Raw genomic sequence first — 24,327 nt, forward strand, 5'->3', positions numbered from 1 at the left:
TTAAAAAATTTACCATTGTAAAGTTCATTAAAATGTGCATCCGATGATATAGTTTTGAATGACATGCAACTCATATTTGGTTGACCAATTATTAATCAAAGTTTGCCTCAGGACACAAAGTGACCTTGTATTTAAAAATAGAGTTAGTATTCACAATGTTATTGTCCTACTCCGCGGTTTCAAAAAAGCTTCCTAATTTTGCCTAGATACAGAAATATATAGACATGCTTTAACTATAGATATATTAACTCCGTTAGGGTTATAAGGCCCCCATGTATCCCATAGGTCATAAATTTAACTAACGTAATAAAAGATATATATTACAAAACATATATCATTAGAAAATTTAAACGTTCTACTTTCTGACGATATAATTTTTGTATTTTTATAACTATGTTATGTTGGTAAATTGATAATCTACAAATACGCGTCGGACTTATTGCGAATATTTTTTTTGGAACGGAAGTCGGCCAGTTCCCCTAAACAGATCGAATCCGATTGAACTTCGAGTTCTGATTTGATCTTCTGCTCTGCCTTCACGGCGCTTCGATGAGTATGAGTTATACTCGTTATCACAGTGACAGGTATGGCGCGGCAACATATCAAATTTCCCAAATCGGAGGGGAGAGGACAGGTGATCGGAGATGAGCCCTCGCCGCCGTGACCGCCCGCGGCGGAAGCCGGTGAACCCGATGGAGGCGAGGTGGGCGAAGGCCATCTCGTCGCCGTCCCTCTCCAACAAGCGCCCACCGCTGGTGCTCCCGGAGGCGGCGCAGTTCTTCTTCCGGCACCTCCCGCGCCGCACTCGCGGTGGCCCTGGCGTCGCCCCCGACGAAGCGTGGGAGAGGAAGACGGCCGTGAGGAACACCATCCACGACGCCTACCTAGGGGCCCTAGCGTGCCTCCCTTTCAACGGCCCCGACGGCGCGCCGACGATGCCGTCCCTCCTGCCCGCGCTCCTCGCGGGCGGCCACTGCTTCGGGCCGCTCCCCGACGGCGCCTCCAACGTCATCGTCAACACGGTGTGGCTCCACGCCGCCTCTCTCCCCGGTCGCTTCGCCGCTGCCGATACCGTTGTGGACGTCGTCAACCTCGATCTTATCAAGCTGGGCTCCTTCCTCGGCGTCACTTGCCTGCTACTGGACGACGCTGCTGCCGGCCGTGACCGTGACTACCACGCTGCCGCTGTCGCCGCCAGGCACCCCAACTGCGAGGCCTTCGCTGCGTTCGCTCAGTCCGGAGTCGCCACAAGCCCTGCCGTCACGGAGCTGCTCGCCGGAAGCAGCGGCCTTCTCTCCACTGAAGATATCGAGCGACTGTCTGCCCTGCTCGTTCCACATTCGGCCCCGCCACTCGACGATTGCGGATTGGCAGAGTCTGAGCTCAATTTGGAGAGGGAGGAGCGCATCAGAAGATGGCAGGCATGGAGACGCAAGGTCGCCAACATGGCGATTGATCACTGGAACAGCACCATTGGGGTCAGTCTATTTATCCACATCTGCATATGCTCTTTTATTTTTTGGTCACTGGTGCTCATTCTAATCGTCATTGCTATGCTCCAAATTACTCCTTCAAGGGACCTGAACTGCAGCTCAAGGTTGTTTGTGGCTGCAGCATTGGCGACCGTGATTACCAACATATCAACTTCATCGCCACTCGAAGAGATAATCCAGCAGCCATACAACTATTCTTTGCAGAACATGCAAAGCAAACGGGTATCGTGCTATGCTGCCCTGTGCAAGACTCTGTCTCTCGGAGTGGTAAGCTCTTCCACTTCTTTTGTCTACAAAAGAACAATTTATTTATCTCGTGAAGGACCTATTAGCTTATGATCTTGTGTAGTGAATGGAAGTACTATGTAAGTTCATATATATAGTTAGTCACCTCTGGGCTCTATTTTTATATCAGGTTAACGGCATGTATGTTTGGATCTATTTTTAGTTCACTTTTGGAAGTTAGTATATGATTTTTTTTGGGTTACTAGACAGACATACGCTCCAATATAATCATAGCGGGCATGCAATGTTGAAATACTAGTACAAAATTGAGTAGTTAGTGAATGCTTATGTCCTTAGTTTGCTAGATGTTCATATGTAGTATTACATGATGTTTATCTGTACTCCGAGTAGTTGCGAGTCTGACTATCGATAATAACCTTTTTTATGTTATGAGGCCAATTTCAACCGAGACATGTTTACACTTTTGTCAGGTCACTGCAGTCTTTGTGAAGGTTTTCACCAAAGAATCATCCACCCACCTTTTGGATCATACAATTTCCGCAGTCCGCTTGATGCTACGTTGCATATCATCGACTTCGATATTGCAAACTCGTTGGATATCAAATATGCTCGGCACCTTTGGAGTTCGAGATACATGGTCAGTTCTCGTTATCCTGTTGGTACTTACTGCAGCCCCGAAGAATGGGTCAGTGAGTATGATATCATATTAATTGGATAGTTAAGTTGTAATGGAAAGTTTTTCAGTTTTTTTAACATTTTGAAGTATGTATTTTAAATACCGGGTGCATTTACATCTATAAGTTAGAATGGATTTCTGCACAAAAGGTGTTTTATGAATGGAAAAGTATATTCCTCAGCCGGCTGTAGCTCCAGCCGGCTCACTAGTCTCTCTCCCCCACACAATGTATTTTCTCTGTCGCTAGCTCGGATGATAGGGATATGCTCAATTCGGTTCACCATTAGTCTCACTCGCTGTAAGAGAGAACCCTGAAGATAGCGACTGGATCGGAGGTCCGGACGACTGAAGTGAAGATTACTTGGGCCTGAAGATAGCGACTGGATCGGAGGTCCGGACGACTGAAGTGAAGATTACTTGGGCACGGGATAACAGATCCTGGCCTTGTAGCGATTGTTATGGTTCGATCTTATCTACTTGTAAACCCTAGATTGGGGGTGTCTATATAAACCCCCGAGCCAAACCCTAGTGGGGACTGATGGTGCTTATCGTAACGCCGACTTCATACTGTTGGGGAACCCCAAGAGGAAGGTATGATGAGCACAGTAGCAAGTTTTTCCTCAGTAAGAAACCAATATTTAATCGACCAGTAGGAGAAATGCGTGACTTCTGAAGGTGTTGCTAGCTGATTAGTGGCAGGTAGCACTACCGGCGTCAGCAACAACGTGGAACCTGCACACAATAAAACTATAGTACTTTGCCCCAACTTACAGTGAGGTTCTCAATCTCACCGGTTTGCTGAACACAAAGGATTAGATGTATTGAGTGGATAGAGATGTTTGCAGAAAGTAAACAGAACATGAATTGAAGTAGAATTTATCAGTAAAGGAAACAGGACCGGGGTCCACAGTTCACTAGAGGTGTCTCTCCATAAAGATAAATAGCATGTTGGGTGAACAAATTACAGCTATGCAATTAACAGAATATCGATCATACATGACAAGATGATTACTATGAGATTTGATTGGGCATTAGAGCATCTCCAACAGGCGCACTAAAAATCGGCGCGCTATAGATCGCTGCGAACGTGTTGTAAATGTTTTCCGCGCGCTGCGCTAATTTTCCCCCGCCGGACGCTGTATTATGCAGCGCGTGCTCGGGCGCGTAAAACATTACTTCTTGTATTATGCAGCGCCCAGCGCGGCGCAAACAACTATTTTGATCATTTTTGGTACGAAATAGATCAAACAAAACACGAAAATTTAACTGGAAATATGAAATATATTAGAAAGTTCGACGGTACAGTGACATTTATTTGAAAACTAGCCTAATCAACTCCGAGTCACGATCGAAGTTCGACGAGTGGGTGGTGTCACACACCGGAGTGGATGTCCACTCGAAGGAGGAGGAGAGGACGATCGTCGACGGACCGGCGCCGTTTTTCTTCTCCTCCACCTTCCTCGCGGCCTTCTCCGTCCTCTCCGCCTTCCTTGCCGTCGACGCTGCCCGGCGCTGGTCGCGGTCCGCCTTCTTCTTCGCCGCTGCCGCCTTCTCCTCCTCCTTATGCGCGTAGAAGGCCTCCATCGTGGCGACGTCCTCCGGGAACTGTCGCGCCCACTCGAGGCAGAGGCGCTCGTTGTGCTCCCCGATGACGAGCCGCTGCTCGAGCTCGCGCTGGCGCCGCTGCTGTTCGCGCGTGACGGCTGGCGACACTCGGCGCGTGCGCATTCGCCTGCTCCCGCATCCACACGTCGTGGAAGTTCATGGTGCGGTGGGAGAGGCCGAGGTGTCAGGCGACCGCGTCGTAGGCGCGCGCCGCCTCGTGCGCCGTCTCAAACGTACCGAGGCGGATGCGCTCCTCGCCGGAGCGGATCTCGGCGTCGAAGTGGCCGCTGGGCCGCGCGCGGACGCCGCGGTAGCCGGAGGACGAGCGACGGCGGGGCGGCATCGCGTTGGCGGAGGCGGAGTGGCGGCGCGGGCGCGACGAGGGAGGCAGAGCGATGTGAGACGGTGGAGCAACACGCGGGCGATGAATCTTCCGGGCGGTTGGCGTGCGCGCGGCAGCCGAAGCGGCAACTTTCGCGCGCAGGATGGCGCAAAAGCGCGCGCGGCGTTTTCGGGCGCCCGCTGGAGGTTCACGCGGGCTCCCGCACACGCCAAATCGGCGGTTTATTTAGCGCGCCTTTGCCGTGTCTAGATGCTCTTACAACATAATACTGCGTTTATGACTAATAATCCACCTTCCGGTTATCGTTCGAACCCCTTTCAGTATTAAGTTGCAAACAACAGATTATCGCATTAAGCAATGTGTGTAAAGTAAACAATAGAATTACCCTCGGATAAAACATTGTTGTTTTCTCCCTAGTAGCAACATCACATCTACAATCTTAGAAATTATTGTCACTCTCCATGAAAACTAGAGGCATGAACCTACTATCGAGCATAAATACCCCCTCTTGGAGTCACAAGTGTCCACTTGGCCAGAGTTTCTACTAGCAACGGAGAACATATATGCGGTGACCCAGCATACCACTGCATGTTGTAGTATACAAGTCGTTGATATGATCTTTGTGAAGGGGCTTCCTCACAAATTGCCATATCCCTCAGAGTGGTACAACAGAAACATTGCAGGTCATAACACTCCATACTTTATTACAAACATTGTCTTACAAGTTGGTATTCTCACAGGTCCTATGAGAACACCCTAAGAGACTACTAAAGTACCATTACAACTTATACTAAAGATGAAAAGAGCTCAACAACTTATTTAGGTAAGTTCTACGTTGCTCGGCTCTATGATACTAAGGTATGTCACTACTCCTCCACCTCCGTGTCATCAGGTCCGTAGACTATCCCATAGTCTACGCCTTCCACTCCGCCGGTAAGATCAGGTTCTTCGTAAACCAGCTCGTAGCTTCCTTCTGGTGCTCCATCGTTGATAGCCTCCACTTCGGGATCACAGTCTAGCAAGGGTGTCGAAAAAAGTGAGTACAGAGGTACTCAGCAAGTTCTAAAAGAATAAAAGGTGTTTAATGCACTAGCTACGACCATTGATCGAGAAATCGCAGGTCAATGCATGTTTTGAAAACATTTCTTCAAAAGGTTGCTTTTATTATGAAAACTATGCCCGTCGGTCTTCACAGGTTGACCGAACTTCGTGGAGTTCCTTTCCTCGCCGCATTCGCAGCTTCCTTCCCGGAACAAGGAGTGACAGCCACAATTTGATACACTCTGCAGAGGTGCGTTACTTTTCCCACAAGAGATCTCACCCTTTTTGCCATCCGCAGGGACTTGCCCCCGTTCACACTTCCTTTGGTGTGAGGCCAGGTATAAAGATCCAAGCCCACACCGCCTTCTCCGCGACGGCAAACCCACCCTTTTGTCCGACCGTATACCTCCAGTAGACTTCCCCGATAATACGGCTTTACTCATGGTATACTCCGGACAATCCTTCATAGATCGGAAGAGATTAACATCACCAATGGATGGGGATTTAAAAGGATTTCCCAACCTATTGCGGCAGTGCCTCCAAGCACCCCACCGTCTCCCCGATCCGTTGGCGTGAGAAGGGAAAAGATACAGCTAGCTTTTCCAGAGCCATTATAGATCTCATGGTCAACGCGGTTTGTACGGCGCTAGAATCACTGGACGGCATTGGTAATTTAATCCTAGGGTGATATAACCCATTGCAATGGAACCTCCACCATATCAACACATACCATGGTTCCATTGCCAGCCACATAGTCATATTCATAGTTGGAAATTAACATTTCATTTGCGATGCAGGAATGATAAGTATATAGCTTTGCATTAAAAGTAGTAAAAAATAATCAAGTTGACATGAGCAAGGGTGAACTTGCCTGTGGACTGCGAGATAGTGCAGTTCAATGCAGTTGATGGAACCTGGACCTCGGGTTCTGTAAGAAGCATCATTGTCCGGTAAGGACAATGTTATAAAAATCCAAATAATGCAATCATGGATGTATTATTTTATGTTGAATCCCTTTACCCCATTGAATTATTACAATTTAGGGTTGTATTTAAGATTTATGTCTTTGACGGTAATTTACAATTGATTTCAAAGTATTAATCATTGTAATTCACACAAAGTACAACAATTCAAAGTAAAATGATTTTACTTGATAATTACCTTAGTTATTCCAAAATAATTTGAAATTATAGAGTTACCTCTATAGTTTTTGGAATAAAAAGGAATATGGTATTTTCTTGGAAAAATACCCTTTGCAATAGATATGACATGGAATATTAGAATTTCATTTTGAAATGTTTGAAAATAAGTATTTGAACTTATTTGATATTTTTCCTTGAATTTTAAATACAAGGAAATAATAATTTAAAATTCCAAGTTATTATTTGAATTCTGGAAATTCATAATTTTGAATTTGTTTCTTAAATTCCATTTCATATTTTATTCTTGTTAAGATTTATTTTTCATTCATAAATCCAATTTTTATTGGATTTTTAGAGTTGTTTATGATTTATTAAAAGGACGATTCTACACAGTGCCCGGGCACTGTATAGTCTACCGCGGTGCCCCCTTTGTCTGAAAAGGAGATTTACCGAAAACGGAAAGTGGTCCCTAATGCTGAAAGGGACAGCTACCAGAAATAGTAATTATGACCACATTCAGTTCGCACATGAAGCCATCCGCATTTATGAGGAAGCGCACATCATTTTAATACACGGACAAAAAACACAAGCTCTACCATTTTTCATCCTCCGGTCCAGAATAAGTATTGGCATGTAAGAACTTAGAATATAACTACACAAAGTTACATTCCGGAAAATAATATTAGCGTTCATGATTCCAGCTGAGCATGTAAAAAATAAATTAATAGCAGTTGATGTACAAAAAAGAGAGAAACTACATCTAGATCTATGGAAAACCTACTATTGTTACATCCAAATCAGCGGAAACCTACAGGTCAAGATTCCAGGATGTAGAAAAAGCAAAAAAAATACATCCACCGCTTCCATTTGCCATCATTCTGTATGTAAAAACAAGATCGAAAGTACAGTAGACTGAAATTTGTCTACTTCTCATCAAAATTTTCAAATATTAGCGGTCTGATGATATGATGTATATACCTGCTAGCTTCTTGTCTACCAAATGTTACCTACTTCATGTCTACCAAATGTACCTACTTCATGGCAATGAGGCAATCCTGCGCAACAGCTCGCGTGTAGTCGGAGTCCCATCCACCCAGCTTCACAACCACATCTGCTTTCGCATACGCCAGTAGTCCCACTGCTAACACTTCTGCGGGCTCTTCCTCATTTGCAGAGGCTTGATCTACATGAACCAGCACAATACATCAGATGTAGCAAGAATTAAAATCTACAGACCTGCAGGCGTACATCCAGCTGCAAAAATTACAACCAGAATTAGGAGAAACTAATATTGTTACATATCTGATATTTTCTGGATGTAGAAAATAGGAGTTGCTATTGATTCACGCGACGCCCAGACTCCCCAGTTGAGGCGCGAGCCAGGGGCTTGGCAGAGTTGAGAGGGGGGAGCAGTGGATCAAACCATGGGATACAGGGGCCCGACGGCGTGCGGTGGGTGCGAGGCCCTTCCCGGCGGTGTCCATGGAGACAGGCCTGCTACGCACGGCGGAGGTGGGTGTCCGCTGCGCCGCCCCTCGCCTCGGGAGCGCACAACACCTGTGATTCCGCCTCGCATCATACCCCGAGCACTACCAACTCCATGGCCGCCGCCCCTTTGCCATGAAGTTTCTAGGAGGCGGGGAGGAGCAAGGAGACGCGGGGGCGAGGGCGAGGGAAGCAACGAGGAGCATCAACTAGATCATGCTATCGGTCGGCGGCCGGGGAGAGGGCGGAGGATGGGAGCGAAGCAGGCGGATCAGAAGCCATCCCGATGGCCGGAGAGATCTAGGATCCCTTTGTGTGTGTGAGAGCCTGTGGGAGAGAGACGAGAAGGGGAACGGGGATTCTCGAAGGGGCGGGTTCTCGAAGCGCGTGGTGTCGGTCGTTGCTAGGTCCTGCTTCTCTGGAGTCCCACGATCGACATCGTACGGACGAGAGGAGGGAGCACTCCCTAAAACAACACGGTGCCCAGGCAGTTAATAGATTTTAGGTTATTAAAATTTGGTAAAGTTTTGGTCTTTTATTAAATGAAAAATGACCAAAATACCTCCTGGACCTCTTATTGGGCCCAGCCCAATAGCCTAACTCAGGGACGGCCCAAATAGGCTGGCCCCCTTTTGGGTTTGGTGGCGCCGAAGCGGCCCACCACTCTCACTCTCACTCGGCCCTCTTCTCACTCGTCTAACCCTAATCTCTGGCGACCCTGAGGCGATGGCGTCGCCGCCATGGCCGCCGCCCTGCTCCGGCCATCACCGGCCTCCTCCGCCGTGGCCACCTACCGATCTAGAACCGCCTCGAGCAGATCTATCGATCTGTCCGAGCCGTTTCTCTTCTCTCGTCCTCTCCTGGCGAATCGCCTCGATCTGGATCTCCTGGAGAATCGCCATGGGCGATCTGGTGGTCTCCGACGAGCTCTCGCCTTCGTCGTCGACGTGTGCGCCTCCGAGACCGACCTGGCGCGGGTGCTGCTTGCAGCGCCTGTGCCGTCGTCTCCATGCTGTGCTGCTGTGGTGGTGTTCGTCGGCGTAACGCCGGCGACTTCCCTGGCTTTGCAGCTGCTATGGCCGCGCGGGCACTGCCTCGCCATGCCATAGTTTCTGCCTCCAGGCGCGGGTAAGTCCTATGCTCCTCCTCCTTCTCTTCTGTGCGCTTCCCCTTGTTACTGTGCTTCTTCCTCCTCATGCTATGTCACTCTCTGGTGATCTTGTGATCATCTAGAGTTATGCTACTGCTGCGCAATCTTACTGTGCTTCGGTTTACTGCAAGCTCATGGCCCAATTGCCATTTCCTGGTACTGGCACATGCTGCTTTGCTTGCTGTTCATGCTATGCTTGCTTTGTTGCTACTCCTAGCATGATCTACACTTACCATGCTCTACTGTGCTTGCTCAAGAGCTATCTATGCCATGCTATGATTGGTTATGAATTGCTTATACTCACTGGTCTATCATGCTTGCTTGTCTAGGTGCACTTGTGATGCATCTGTGACACTTGTGTGTGTGCCAGAGGTGCCTGTGATATGATTCAGTACTAATTCTGCAATCCAATGATCCATTGGATCATTTCTTGCTTGTTGGCAAATCTCTCTGTGTAGCTTGGCTTACTATGATTGATCAATTTGATCAATTGTTTGTCGGTGATTGCTTACTGGCTAACACTGTGGTTATATGGTTCACTTATTTGGTGATGCTGATGCTCAAGCATCACTGTACTGTTGCTTACTTGCTCTAGTGGCTATGAATTAAGTTGTATTGCTTAACAGTATGTTGTTGTCATGCTTAGCATGGATCTGTGATAAATTCATGCTTAGATTACTTAATTATGATGAACTGCTTATGCAGTGATGATTTAAATGTCTTGCTTGTATATGAGTTTGCTGTTCATGATTCTTTTACAAGCAATTAAACTCTGAATCCATTTCTGGATAGTGATGTGGTCTATTTGGCTTGCTCTTATTTGGTGCTAAGTGTGATGTGACCTCAGTAGCCTTGCTACTGACTGGTTGCTCACCTAGTGATTGGATCTTGTTGGCTACTCAACTTTGCTTGCATATTAGGGGATCATAGTAAGTATGAATGCCAATATGCTTGCCTGTGAAGAAATCTAGGGTTTCTGATGGTTATGTGCCTAGGATTTTCTGTGTAGTCTATACTAGCTACTATTTATTGCAATACATCTACTGGTGCTATTCAGTGCATCGGATCTTGCTTCTGTGCACAAGATCTGTATCTGGATGATTTCTATTTTGGTGGCTTTTTAGACTAGCAGTGATCCTTGGTGAAAACCAAGTGATGATTCACCCTGTTGAGCATCTGCTCAACCCCATGACTATGTCATGCATATGATGGATTAGATCCATTGGATCTTCTCCAGGATCTTGGTATACCTTGTTCCAGCTCCTAGTATGAGATTTTGTGTTGATGCAGTCTTGTGGTTGGTGCAAAGCCCTTCACCTCCAGATCTTGGATGATCTTCTCAGGTCACCATGATTTCTGATGGCTGAGGTTTTGTGTGTTTGTGCTGTTCTTAAGCAAGAACAGGATGAACTCTGTGTTGCTCAAACTTCACCCTTACCTGGTGAATCCTATCTGGTCGACTGGTTATGATTTCTAGGGTTTGTGCTCCTTTTATATGATCCCTACTTCTCTCCCTGCATTGACACACAAGCCTGGCATGCTTGGTGACTATGCCTTTGCATTGCCTTGCCGTTGCTTGGTTAGCAGCAGCCTTCATATGTGGAAACTTGAGCCCCTTGTGGCCTGCTCAGTGTTGGTCTGCCTATTCCTATCTTGTGCTGTCCAGGCTTTGGACAAGCACAAGTGTGCAGTGTTAAAATTTTTACTGTCCAAACTGAATTTCTAACACTTATTTTCTGGTTAGTATCTGTTATTTGTTGTGCAGGTTTGAAGGTGAATATGACCAGAAGATGTTCTCAAGCATTTAGTTTAGGTTTTAGTTTTAGGAGCAATTTGTAATCTTTATTTTCATTTCTGTTTATTATTTATCAATTCTTGTATCAAGAATATTGTAAAGACTTTGTAATCTGTGTTGATATCAATAAAGCCCAAAGTTTTTGTTTATGAGCTTTTGATTATGTGGCATATATATTCTGAAATAAACATTGTATTGGTGATTTACTTTGAAATTCAAAGTTGTTTGAATTCATAAGTTGTTTGAATTATGAATTCCATTTATATTGTTCAATGTTTATTGTTTAATGTATTGATACTTGTCAAATGAAATCAATTCCCCAAATCAACAAGATACAAAAGAGATCATGTCGAAATTTCCCTAACTCACATTGCCTAACCCTAAGTGCAAAATGAGAGAGAACCTCGATCCCTCTTAGGTTTAGTTGCAATAAGGCGCGAAAATTTCCCCCGTTTTGCGATGAAATGCACATCCCATTTCTAAGTCTACCCTTCGTTGTTCCTATGTTCTGGGTTATTACAATACAAGATCAAAAATAACATATGACATGAATATATAATCAATCTCAACATAGTATACAATATTCATCGAATCCCAGCAAACACAACATGTAGGATTACATAAAGATGATCTTGATCATGTAGGGCAGCTCACAAGATCTAGACATGAAGCACAAAGTGGAGAAGACAACCATCTATCTACTGCTATGGACCCATAGTCCAGGGATGAACTACTCACGCATCACTTCGGAGGCGGGCATGACGATGTAGATGCCTCCGGCGATGATTTCCCCTCCGGCAGGGGGGATGGATTCTGCGATGGCGGCCGTGACGGAACTTTTCGTGGATGGAGGCTCGAGTATCCAGGGTTTTCTCGAGAAGATGTATAAATAGGCGGAGGATTTAGGTCGGTGGGATGCCTGGGGAGCCCACACCCCCCCTCGACGCGAGCCAAGGCCAGGCCGCGCCAAGGGTGGGTCTGGCCGCCCTATGGCACCTCTTCGACCCCCTGTGGGCTTCGTCTTCGTTTCCGTAAAATATTGACTTCAGATTTTGTTTCGTCCAATTCCGGAAATATTTCCCGTACAACTTTTCTGAAATACAAAAACAGCAGAAAACATGGAACTGACACTGTGGCATCTTGTTAATAGGTTAGTACCGGAAATCATGTAAAAGTGCAATGAAGTGTAAGAAAATCATATATGAATTGGTGTAAAACAAACATGGATCATCAAAAATTATAGATACGTTTGAGACGTATCAGGAACACACAATTCCGGATCCAATCTCACTTCGGTGCGGTAGCCGGCTGAGCCACCCCATTGTAATCTCCAATGAGTAATAGATCTAGCAGGACGTAGGCCTTTTACTCTCTGAAGGGGCTGAACCTGGGTAAAACCATGTGTCCTGTGCACCTCGCTCCGCAAATGGCTACGTCACATTGCCCACACATCAACGAAGTGCTGCGCCATGTAGCACCTGCCGTGGTCACATCCACGACAGTGGCGCCCATCATGGGGTGTGGGGCGTCTGGCCTCAGATCTACGGCGAGGCCCTACTCGCATATCCGCCGGCCGGTCGCCTCCGGCAGGATGATCGCCACGGGCAGCTTCTTCCACATCCAGCCGAGCACCTACCACCCGGCGAAGTCGCCAATCACCCACGCCTGGATGGTGTCGTTTGGCACGATCAACCCCTTCATCGGCCTCGCCGGCGTCAGCAACCCCGCCGAGGCCCGCTCCGGCCAACTACACGACCTGTATGCACCGGGCCAACTCCTCACGGCCACTCTCCCACTCTCCGGCGAAGCGTACGTCGAGGACGAGTCGGCCTTGGAGGACGACGCCGATTCGGCGGTTGCGGCATCAGTCACTGGATCCATCGTCGCGGTGTTAGTCGCATACTCCATCATCCCGGTCTCCAACCCGGGTGACTACGAGGACAGCTCTATCCTCCCCCTCTTCGACAATGACTTGGAGCCCGACTCCGTCGAGGCTCCACAGCACCAGAGCCACCTCGCCGTCTTCATAGCAACTGGCGACGAGCCGCCCAACGACCCCTTCACCATGCCGCTCCCCGCGATGGCAACCGTGGGCGACATCGAGGCGCACCGGGTGGCCCTCGAGGCGCAGAGGAAGAAAGGGCTCATCGAGCGGCAGAAGTTCCGCGTCGAGCAGGAGTCGGCAAGAGCTCTGTCGCTCCACCATCAGCTTCGCACTCGCCAGCGCATCGAGCGTGTACGCGAGCAAGGCTTCCTCACCGCTCGCCTCAACTTCGACGATCCGGACGGGGTGGCCCGAGTCAGGAACAACGGCGCCCCGAAGTCAAGTCGGGTGATACGCCTCCGACGTATCGATAATTTCTTATGATCCATGCCATATTATTGATGATACCTACATGTTTTATGCACACTTTATGTCATATTCGTGCATTTTCTGGAACTAACCTATTAACAAGATGCCGAAGAGCCGATTCGTTGTTTTCTGCTGTTTTTGGTTTCAGAAATCCTAGTAACGAAATATTCTCGGAATTGGACGAAATCAAAACCCTGGGTCCTATTTTGCTACGAAGCTTCCGGAAGACCGAAGAGGAGTCGAAGTGGGGCCACGAGGTGGCCAAACCATAGGGCGGCGCGGCCTAGGTCTTGGCCGCGCCGACCTATAGTGTGGGCCCCTCGTGTGGCCCCCCACGTTGCCCTTCCGCCTACTTAAAGCCTCCGTCGCGAAAACCCCGATGCGAAGAACCACGATACGGAAAACCTTCCAGGAAACGCCGCCGCCGCCAATCCCATCTCGGGGATTCCGGAGATCTCCTCCGGCACCCTGCCGGAGAGGGGATTCATCTCCCGGAGGACTCTTCACCGCCATGGTCGCCTCCGGAGTGATGAGTGAGTAGTTCACCCCTGGACTATGGGTCCATAGCAGTAGCTAGATGGTTGTCTTCTCCTCATTGTGCTTCATTGTTGGATCTTGTGAGCTGCCTAACATGATCAAGATCATCTATCCGTAATGCTATATGTTGTGTTTGTCGGGATCCGATGGATAGAGAATACCATGTTATGTTAATTATCAAGTTATTACCTATGTGTTGTTTATGATCTTGCATGCTCTTCGTTATTAGTAGAGGCTCGGCCAAGTTGATGCTAGTAACTCCAAGAGGGAGTATTTATGCTCGATAGTGGGTTCATGCCCGCATTGATATCCGGGGAGTGACGAAACCCCTAAGGTTGTGTTGTGTCTGTTGCCACTAGGGATAAAACATTGATGCTATGTCCGAGGATGTAGTTATTGATTACATTACGCACCATACTTAATGCAATTGTCTGTTGCTTTGCAACTTAATACTCGGAAGGGGTTCGGACGATAACCTGAAGGTGGACTTTTTAGGCATAGATGCGGTTGGATGGCGGTCTATGTACTTTGTCGTAATGCCCAATTAAATCTCACTCGTATTTATCATGACATGTATGTGCATTGTTATGCCCTCTCTATTTGTCAATTGCCCGATCTGTAATTTGTTCACCCAACATGCTTTTATCTTATGGGAGAGACACCTCTAGTGAACTGTGGACCCCGGTCCATTCTTTAATACTGAAATACAAATCTGTTGCAATACTTGTTTTTACTGTTTTCTCTGCAAACAATCATCTTCCACACAATACGGTTAATCCTTTGTTACAGCAAGCCGGTGAGATTGACAACCTCACTTGTTTCGTTGGGGCAAAGTACTTTGGTTGTGTTGTGCAGGTTCCACGTTGGCGCCGAATCCCTGGTGTTGCGCCGCACTACATCCCGCCGCCATCAACCTTCAACGTGCTTCTTGGCTCCTCCTGGTTCGATAAACCTTGGTTTCTTTCGAGGGAAAACTTGCTGCTGTGCGCATCATACCTTCCTCTTGGGGTTCCCAACGAACGTGTGAGTTACACGCCATCAAGCTCTTTTTCACGGCGCCGTTGCCGGGGAGATCAAGACACGCTGCAAAGGGGAGTCTCCACTTCTCAATCTCTTTACTTTGTTTTTGTCTTGCTTTATTTTATTTACTACTTTGTTTGCTGCATTATATCAAAACACAAAAAAATTAGTTGCTAGCTTTACTTCATTTACTGTCTTGCACTCTATATCAAAAACACAAAAAAATTAGTTACTTGCATTTACTTGACTTGATTCATCATGTTTCCTTTTAATTTTACCACAAAATACATACCGGTAGGACGCGGGTCTATAATTGGGAGAAACAATATAGAAGAATTTTTCAGTCATGTTAGTACCGTTGAAGATTTTGAAGATAGACACTTGGTAGACCTTGCTCCCACTTATGAAATTGCTGTTGCGCATTTAGTTCGCCTGTTGGAAACTAAATTTGTTAATCTCAATCCTATAATCCAACACATGTTTCTCACACTCGGTGATATGGAAGAGGGGGAAAAGAAAGATTTTGTTTTAGAAACCCTTCTTAGAGAATTTGGTGGTCTAGCAAGAGAGGCTAGAAAGGTCTTTGCTAAATTTAATATGCTTGGTTCTCATACTAATTTTGTTGGTCTCCTTGAAAAAATGGACATGGATAGAATAAGGTACACTAATAATGCTAATGATGGTGGGGAGATCAAAGCACCAATACCATGTAAACTCCTAGCTATGAATGATGCACTAGAAAATAACTATGCTTGGCTTGTTCTCGAAAATTTGTTCGATGAGAGTAGCAAGCCCAAGACTAATGAAAAGGGAGACGCTGAAACTTATGTATCCAATATACTATGTATGGTTGAGAAAACTCCAAACCCCGCTGTAGATGCACCACCCTTTGATAATACTTGATATACACTTTATGCGCCTAGCTGAAAGGCGTTAAAGAAAAGCGCTTATGGGAGACAACCCATGTTTTTACTACAGTATTTTTGTTTTATATTTAAGTCTTGGAAGTTGTTTACTACTGTAGCAACCTCTCCTTATCTTAGTTTTGAGTTTTGTTGTGCCAAGTAAAGTCTTTGATAGTAAAGTAAATACTAGATTTGGATTACTGCGCGTAAACAGATTTCTTTGCTGTCACGAATCTGGGTCTAATTCTCTGTAGGTAAGTCAGAAAATTAAGCCAATTTACGTGAGTGATCCTCAGATATGTACGCAACTTTCATTAAATTTGGGAATTTTCATTTGAGCAAGTCTGGTGCCCTAATAAAATCCATCTTTACGGACTGTTCTGTTTTGACAGATTCTGCCTTTTATTTCGCATTGCCTCTTTTGCTATGTTGGATGAATTTCTTTGATCCATTAATGTCCAGTAGCTTTATGCAATGTCCAGAAGTGTTAAGAATGATTGTGTCACCTCTGAACATGTTAATTTTTATTGTGCACTAACCCTCTAATGAGTTGTTTCGAGTTTGGTGTCGAGGAAGTTTTCAAGGATCAAGAGAGGAGTATGATGCAATATGATCAAGGAGAGTGAAAGTTCTAAGCTTGGGGATGCCCCGGTGGTTCACCCCTGCATATTTTAAGAAGACTCAAGCGTCTAAGCTTGGGGGTGCCCAAGGCATCCCCTTCTTCATCGACAACATTATCGAGTTCCTCCCCCGAAACTATATTTTTATTCCGTCACATCTTATGCACTTTGCTTGGAGCGTCGGTTTGTTTTTGTTTTTGTTTTGTTTGAATAAAATGGATCCTAGCATTCACTTTGTGGGAGAGAGACACGCTCCGCTGTAGCATATGGACAAGTATGTCCTTAGGCTCTACTCATAGTATTCATGGCGAAGTTTCTTCTTCGTTAAATTGTTATATGGTTGGAATTGGAAAATGCTACATGTAGTAACTCTAAAATGTCTTGGATAATTTGATACTTGGCAATTGTTGTGCTCATGTTTAAGCTCTTGCATCATATACTTTGCACCCATTAATGAAGAAACACTTAGAGCTTGCTAATTTGGTTTGCATATTTGGTTTCTCTAGAGTCTAGATAACATCTAGTATTGAGTTTTGAACAACAAGGAAGACGGTGTAGAGTCTTATAATGTTTACAATATGTCTTTTATGTGAGTTTTGCTGCACCGTTCATCCTTGTGTTTGTTTCAAATAACCTTGCTAGCCTAAACCTTGTATCGAGAGGGAATACTTCTCATGCATCCAAAATCCTTGAGCCAACCACTATGCCATTTGTGTCCACCATACCTACCTACTACATGGTATTTATCCGCCATTCCAAAGTAAATTGCTTGAGTGCTACCTTTAAAATTCCATCATTCACCTTTGCAATATATAGCTCATGGGACAAATAGCTTAAAAACTATTGTGGTATTGAATATGTACTTATGCACTTTATCTCTTATTAAGTTGCTTGTTGTGCGATAACCATGCTTCGGGGACGCCATCAACTACTCTTTGTTGAATATCATGTGAGTTGCTATGCATGTCCGTCTTGTCTGAAGTAAGAGAGATCTACCACCTTAATGGTTGGAGCATGCATATTGTTAGAGAAGAACATTGGGCCGCTAACTAAAGCCATGATTCATGGTGGAAGTTTCAGTTTTGGACATATATCCTCAATATCATATGAGAATAATAATTGTTGCCACATGCTTATGCATTAAAGAGGAGTCCATTATCTGTTGTCCATGTTGTCCCGGTATGGATGTCTAAGTTGAGAATAATCAAAAGCGAGAAATCCAAAATGCGAGCTTTCTCCTTAGACCTTTGTACAGGCGGCATGGAGGTACCCCATTGTGACACTTGGTTTAAACATGTATATTGCGATGATCCGGTAGTCCAAGCTAATTAGGACAAGGTGCGGGCACTATTAGTATACTATGCATGAGACTTGCAACTTATAAGATATAATTTACATAACTCATATGCTCTATTACTACCGTTGACAAAATTGTTTCATGTTTTCAAAATAAAAGCTCTAGCACAAATATAGCAATCGATGCTTTCCTCTTTGAAGGACCATTCTTTTTACTTTTATGTTGAGTCAGTTCACCTATTTCTCTCCATCCCAAGAAGCAAGCACTTGTGAACTGTGCATTGATTCCTACATACTCGCATATTGCACTTGTTATATTACTCTATGTTGACAATTATCCATGAGATATATATGTTACAAGTTGAAACTTAATCTTCCTTTGTGTTGCTTCAATACCTTTACTTTGATTTATTGCTTTATGAGTTAACTCTTATGCAAGACTTATTGATGCTTGTCTTGAAGTACTATTCATGAAAAGTCTTTGCTTTATGATTCACTTGTTTACTCATGTCATTACCATTGTTTTGATCGCTGCATTCATTACATATGTTTACAAATAGTATGATCAAGGTTATGATGGCATGTCACTTCAGAAATTATCTTTGTTATCGTTTTACCTCGCTCGGGACGAGCAGAACTAAGCTTGGGGATGCTGATACGCCTCCGACGTATCGATAATTTCTTATGATCCATGCCATATTATTGATGATACCTACATGTTTTATGCACACTTTATGTCATATTCGTGCATTTTCTGGAACTAACCTATTAACAAGATGCCGAAGAGCCGATTCTTGTTTTCTGCTGTTTTTGGTTTCAGAAATCCTAGTAACGAAATATTCTCGGAATTGGACGAAATCAAAACCCTGGGTCCTATTTTGCTACGAAGCTTCCGGAAGACCGAAGAGGAGTCGAAGTGGGGCCACGAGGTGGCCAAACCATAGGGCGGTGCGGCCCAGGTCTTGGCCGCGCCGACCTATAGTGTGGGCCCCTCGTGTGGCCCCCCACGTTGCCCTTCCGCCTACTTAAAGCCTCCGTCGGGAAAACCCCGATGCGAAGAACCACGATACGGAAAACCTTCCAGAGACGCCGCCGCCGCCAATCCCATCTCGGGGGATTCTGGAGATCTCCTCCGGCACCCTGCCGGAGAGGGGATTCATCTCCCGGAGGACTCTTCACCGCCATGGTCGCCTCCGGAGTGATGAGTGAGTAGTTCACCCCTGGACTATGGGTCCATAGCAGTAGCTAGATGGTTGTCTTCTCCTCATTGTGCTTCATTGTTGGATCTTGTGAGCTGCCTAACATGATCAAGATCATCTATCCGTAATGCTATATGTTGTGTTTGTCGGGATCCGATGGATAGAGAATACCATGTTATGTTAATTATCAAGTTATTACCTATGTGTTGTTTATGATCTTGCATGCTCTCCGTTATTAGTAGAGGCTCTGGCCAAGTTGATGCTAGTAACTCCAAGAGGGAGTATTTATGCTCGATAGTGGGTTCATGCCTGCATTGATATCTGGGGGAGTGACAGAAACCCCTAAGGTTGTGTTGTGTTGTTGCCACTAGGGATAAAACATTGATGCTATGTCCGAGGATGTAGTTATTGATTACATTACGCACCATACTTAATGCAATTGTCTGTTGCTTTGCAACTTAATACTGGAAGGGGTTCGGACGATAACCCGAAGGTGGACTTTTTAGGCATAGATGCAGCTTGGATGGCGGTCTATGTACTTTGTCGTAATGCCCAATTAAATCTCACTCGTACTTATCATGACATGTATGTGCATTGTTATGCCCTCTCTATTTGTCAATTGCCCGACTGTAATTTGTTCACCCAACATGCTTTTATCTTATGGGAGAGACACCTCTAGTGAAGTGTGGACCCCGGTCCATTCTTTAATACTGAAACACAAATCTGCTGCAATACTTGTTTTTACTCGTTTTCTCTCGCAAACAATCATCTTCCACACAATACGGTTAATCCTTTGTTACAGCAAGCCGGTGAGATTGACAACCTCACTGTTTCGTTGGGGCAAAGTACTTTGGTTGTCTTGTGCAGGTTCCACGTTGGCGCCGGAATCCCTGGTGTTGCGCCGCACTACATCCCGCCATCATCAACCTTCAACGTGCTTTTTGGCTCCTCCTGGTTCGATAAACCTTGGTTTCTTTCTGAGGGAAAACTTGCTGCTGTGCGCATCATACCTTCCTCTTGGGGTTCCCAACGAACGTGTGAGTTACACGCCATCATCGGGCCGCCACCGACCGAGCGGCCAACAGACCTCCACCACCGCCACCACCGCCTCCACCACCATAGGGCCGGATGACCACCCCCTGTCGAAGTCGATGCCAACGGACTCCCTCTCCACTCGTCGACGGCGGACAACGTTGGCGCCGCACAAGTCGCCCTCACCAACCTCGACGACACCGCCGAAGGCGCCCTCAATATCCAGCACACCAAAGCCCTAGTCGCCAGGGCCCTCAAGCAGCAGTACGCGGCCCAGGACTCCCAGGGGCGGCTCTACTCGCGCTCCTCGGCGAGTTGCGCCGCGTCATCCGCCGCTCACTCGACCAACAATCCAGTCGACCCGCGCCCTCTGCATGTGATGGTCGCCGCCAACGGGCAGCCAATCGACGCGCGCACGCACATCATGAATGACCAGGCCTGGTGCGAGCGCAATCGCCTCGATGCCAACTTCAGGCACGAGCACCGCGCCAGAGCGCATTTTCTCGCGTCGGCCCGTCCTGCTTCGGCCCGATGATCAGGGGTGAGCCATACCCCCTTAGGTTCAAGGGACCCCGCAACATCGAGAAGTACGACACCACTAGCGACCTGACGGTCTTTATCGACTCCTACACCATGGCGATGGGCATCCTCGGCTACTTCGACCTGCTCGCCGCCCCTACCTTCCCCTCATGATGGATGGAGTGAATCGCCAGTGGTTCAACACCCTCCCCCCGAACAAAATCGATTCGTGGGAGGAGGCTCGTGCTGCCTTCATCCAGCACTTCGCCAGTGCGTACACTCGCGCCACCACCATCGAGGACGTAGACCGCTGCATCCAGGGACCCCGCGAGTCGACTCACCGCTGGGTACAACGACCTCCACCAGGATCAGTACCGACACGGTGATCTAATGCTTCCGTCGATCCTGCCGGTACGAGCCACTCATCTCCAAGGTCAAGCGCATCAGCAGGGACAACATCTCCATGGCTGACCGGCACCGCTAAGCGCTACGCCGGCGAGGACCCCACGGTCGACTCGGACGGCGAGTACGGCCTATAGCGAGGTGCTGCACAATGTAGCGCCTGCCATGGTCACATCCACGACATCGAACGTCCGCCGCAACCACTCCCCCGCCTAATGACGCCACAGCTGAACACCAAGGGACGCCGCTGCTGCCCCTTCTCTAGCGCCGGCCGCCCACCTGCTCCTCCGCGCGAGATCCGGTTCTAGGGTGCCGGAACTCCTACACACGACAGGCGCCGAAGCTCCTCCGTGTGAGGGCGCGCCGCCCCACTCCCTCCGGTGAGCCGCCCAACCGCCCCTGACCTAGCTCCTCCGTGACCGCGCCCTGCACCTTACTCCTCCATCGCCGGCCGCCGTCGTAGGTTCTTTGCCCCGCGCGGCCATGGCCGGAAGCTTCCCAACTTTGCCCCGCCTCCGCTCCTGACGCTATCGGCAGCTGTGAGCTCGGCGATGATGGCGCCAATGGTGACCGCTACTCTGGATCTGCCTCCAAATGGTCTCCAGGGTGCTAACGGTGGCGAATTGGTGACCGACAAGCTCTATTCGTCCATGGTGGTTCCTCCATTGTTGGAAGAGAAGACCATTTTGTGGGGGATTTTTTCGATGTTACATGTTCTGTCAAGATCTGTTACATCTTTTTTTTTTGGAAAATGCTTGAAATCGGACGACCGATCTGAGCCAGCGATCGGTCGCTCCGAGCCTCCGAGTCAGCGCGCAACTTTCTTGTTCCGCATGGTCGCCAGCGCCGGCCCACCTTACGCGTGTTGTTGTTGTCTTTTTCCTGCATGTCCTGCTGTATTTCTTTCGCGCGGCGACATACTGCCTGCACACCCCGTCCTAGTCTTTCACCTACACAGCAGAGATGTGGCTACTGGCTAGTGAGCTAGTAGTATTGCTTTGTATCTTTCGTGGTCCCATCAGCTATAGTTTTTTACACTGTACTATATATATACTACTCACAAGTGAACATAATCACCTTACAAGTTAATTGTGAGGCTCATTTAGTAGATCACCTTTTATTTGTTTTCTTGTATATTTGAACTGTATATGGCGACGGGATCTAGACGCTACGGATGATGTTATAACTAAGTTTTTCCTTGATTTTATCAATATTACTTACGTGCATTAAAATTGTAACATACTAAGAGCATCTCCAGCAGACGCGCTATATCGCGGCGCGCTAAAACCAAGAATCCGCGCGCGGTAAACAGATATCGCGCGCTGTGACGTTTTTTCCTCCGCCGGACGCGCCATTTTGCAGCGCGCGTTGGCGCGGTAAAATAGCACCTCCGCCGGACGCGCCATTTTGCAGCGCGCGGACGCGGCGCAAACAGCAAACACACACAAATATGCATCCAAGAAGATCAAACAATATATAAAAATTCATAAATATATTGTACCATCCAAATACAATACATTGTTCACAACAATACTTCACACCAAATACAACACATACAACAATACAACATGGTTTTGAGACAATACAACACATAATTTTCAAACAAATACAACAAATATGGAACTATTGTTGTCCATTCCAATTCCACCATTCTTCCATGAGATCTTTTTGAAGATCATCATGTGTGTCGTTGCACCGAATGGCATGGTATGAGGCAATGAATTGGGCAATCCTATGTGCGGACCTCGTCACTTGCACGGGAACCCCCATCAAGTCGTAGTGGGTATGATCCACATCTTTTCCGCGATCATCCTCTATAATCATGTTGTGCATGATTACACACGCGGTCATGATATACCAAAGGCATTCTTGATCCCAAAATCTAGCCGGTCCTCTAACTATGGCAAATTGGGCTTGCAAAATCCCAAATGCTCTCTCTACATCTTTCCTAGCCGCCGCTTGTGCATTGTGGAATTGAGTTTGCTTTTTACCTCTTGGTTGAATAATTGGCTTCACAAATGTTTGCCACCTTGGGTATATGCCGTCGGCGAGGAAGTAGCCATAGTTGTACTTGCGGCCATTTGCTTCAAACTCCACCAATGGACCTTCCCGCATTGCAAGTCTTGTCATTAGTGGTGACCGTTGAAGAACATTGATGTCATTGCAAGATCCGGGCATTCCAAAGAAAGCATGCCATATCCAAGTCTCTTGGTCGGCCACCGCTTCAAGTACTATGGTGGCATCCTTCTTGTAGCCTTTGAATTGTCCATGCCATGCCGCTGGACAATTCTTCCAACTCCAATGCATACAATCAATGGAACCAAGCATACCGGGAAATCCCCGGTTGGCGTTGATCTCCAAAAGCCTTGCCGTGTCTTGAGCATTGGGGGCTCTCAAGTATGTGGAGCCAAAGACATTGACAATTGCAACGACAAAGCGCTTCACACACAAGATAGAAGTGCTCTCTCCCATGGCCAAATGATCATCAATAAGATCTGCCGGTATACCATATGCCAACATACGCAAGGCGGCGGTCACCTTTTGATATGTGCTATGGCCAAGTTCTCCGGCGGCATTCCTCCTTTGCTCAAAGAAGCGATCATATTTGGTGACCTCCGCTGCAATGTGCTTGAACAAGTTGAGACTCATCCGGAAACGCCGCCGAAAATAGCTTTCGGGGAATATCGGATTCTCATTGAAATACGACCGCATCAATTTCTCATGCCCTTCAATCCTTTCTCTCCACAACTTCTGTCTACCAAACACCGATCCACCAAATTTTGGCCTCTTAACGGCGCGGTATGCTAATAGTATCGATATGTTCTCCTCTTCTTCTTGGTCGAACTCGTCATCCGATGAATCATATGAGGAACTCTACAAACATATGTATCATATTAATTCACTATAAACTATTGTAGCTACTTGACGAGTAGAGGCCGGCCGGCGGAGGTTCATACCTTGCGAGCAAATGGGCGAGCACCATGGGCGCGCCAAGTTGCAAGCAAGCTGCTCGAGGACGACGAGGACGACATGTCGACGCCTGCGTGGAGGAGAACGCGACGGCGGCGCGAAGGGGGCGGCGGAGAAGGACCGCCGGCTGCAACTCGTCGGCCGACGGCCGCGCGAGCGACACGAGCGCGGTGGAGCGTCCGCCGCCGCCAGGAGGAGGTGCGGGCGACGCGGATCTACGACGCGGCGGCGCGCGAAGCGGGGGCGGCGGCGGAGTCGACCGGCGGCGGCCGGATTTCGCGCCGGCGGTAGGTGGGGAAATGAGGGCGCGGGCGCGGGGAGGAAATTTCCAGCCGTTGGCTTTTTCGCGCTTGGACGAGCGATGCCGCGCGCCGTAGCCAACGCGCCGGATATGCCGCTCCGGATTGTGCAAAAAGCCGCGCGCCCTAAAAATTTACAGCGCCGCGCCGTTTACCGCGCCTGCTGGAGCGCCTGATTCTGTCCCGCGCGCGCTATATC

General features: G+C 47.3%; 1 protein-coding gene across 1 annotated transcript; it reads left to right on the forward strand.

Annotated features, from left to right (window-relative positions):
* Nucleotides 1-644: 644 nt before the first annotated feature.
* LOC124649969 lies at nucleotides 645-2,457 on the forward strand. Its single transcript, XM_047189543.1, has 3 exons — nucleotides 645-1,478; nucleotides 1,577-1,760; nucleotides 2,210-2,457. Exons 1-3 carry the CDS (start codon nucleotides 645-647, stop codon nucleotides 2,455-2,457), a joined length of 1,266 nt encoding a protein of 421 aa, XP_047045499.1.
* The last annotated feature ends 21,870 nt before the right edge of the window (nucleotides 2,458-24,327 follow it).

The sequence above is a fragment of the Lolium rigidum genome, chromosome 1 (genome assembly GCF_022539505.1).
Source record: "Lolium rigidum isolate FL_2022 chromosome 1, APGP_CSIRO_Lrig_0.1, whole genome shotgun sequence".
Lineage (NCBI taxonomy): Eukaryota > Viridiplantae > Streptophyta > Magnoliopsida > Poales > Poaceae > Lolium > Lolium rigidum.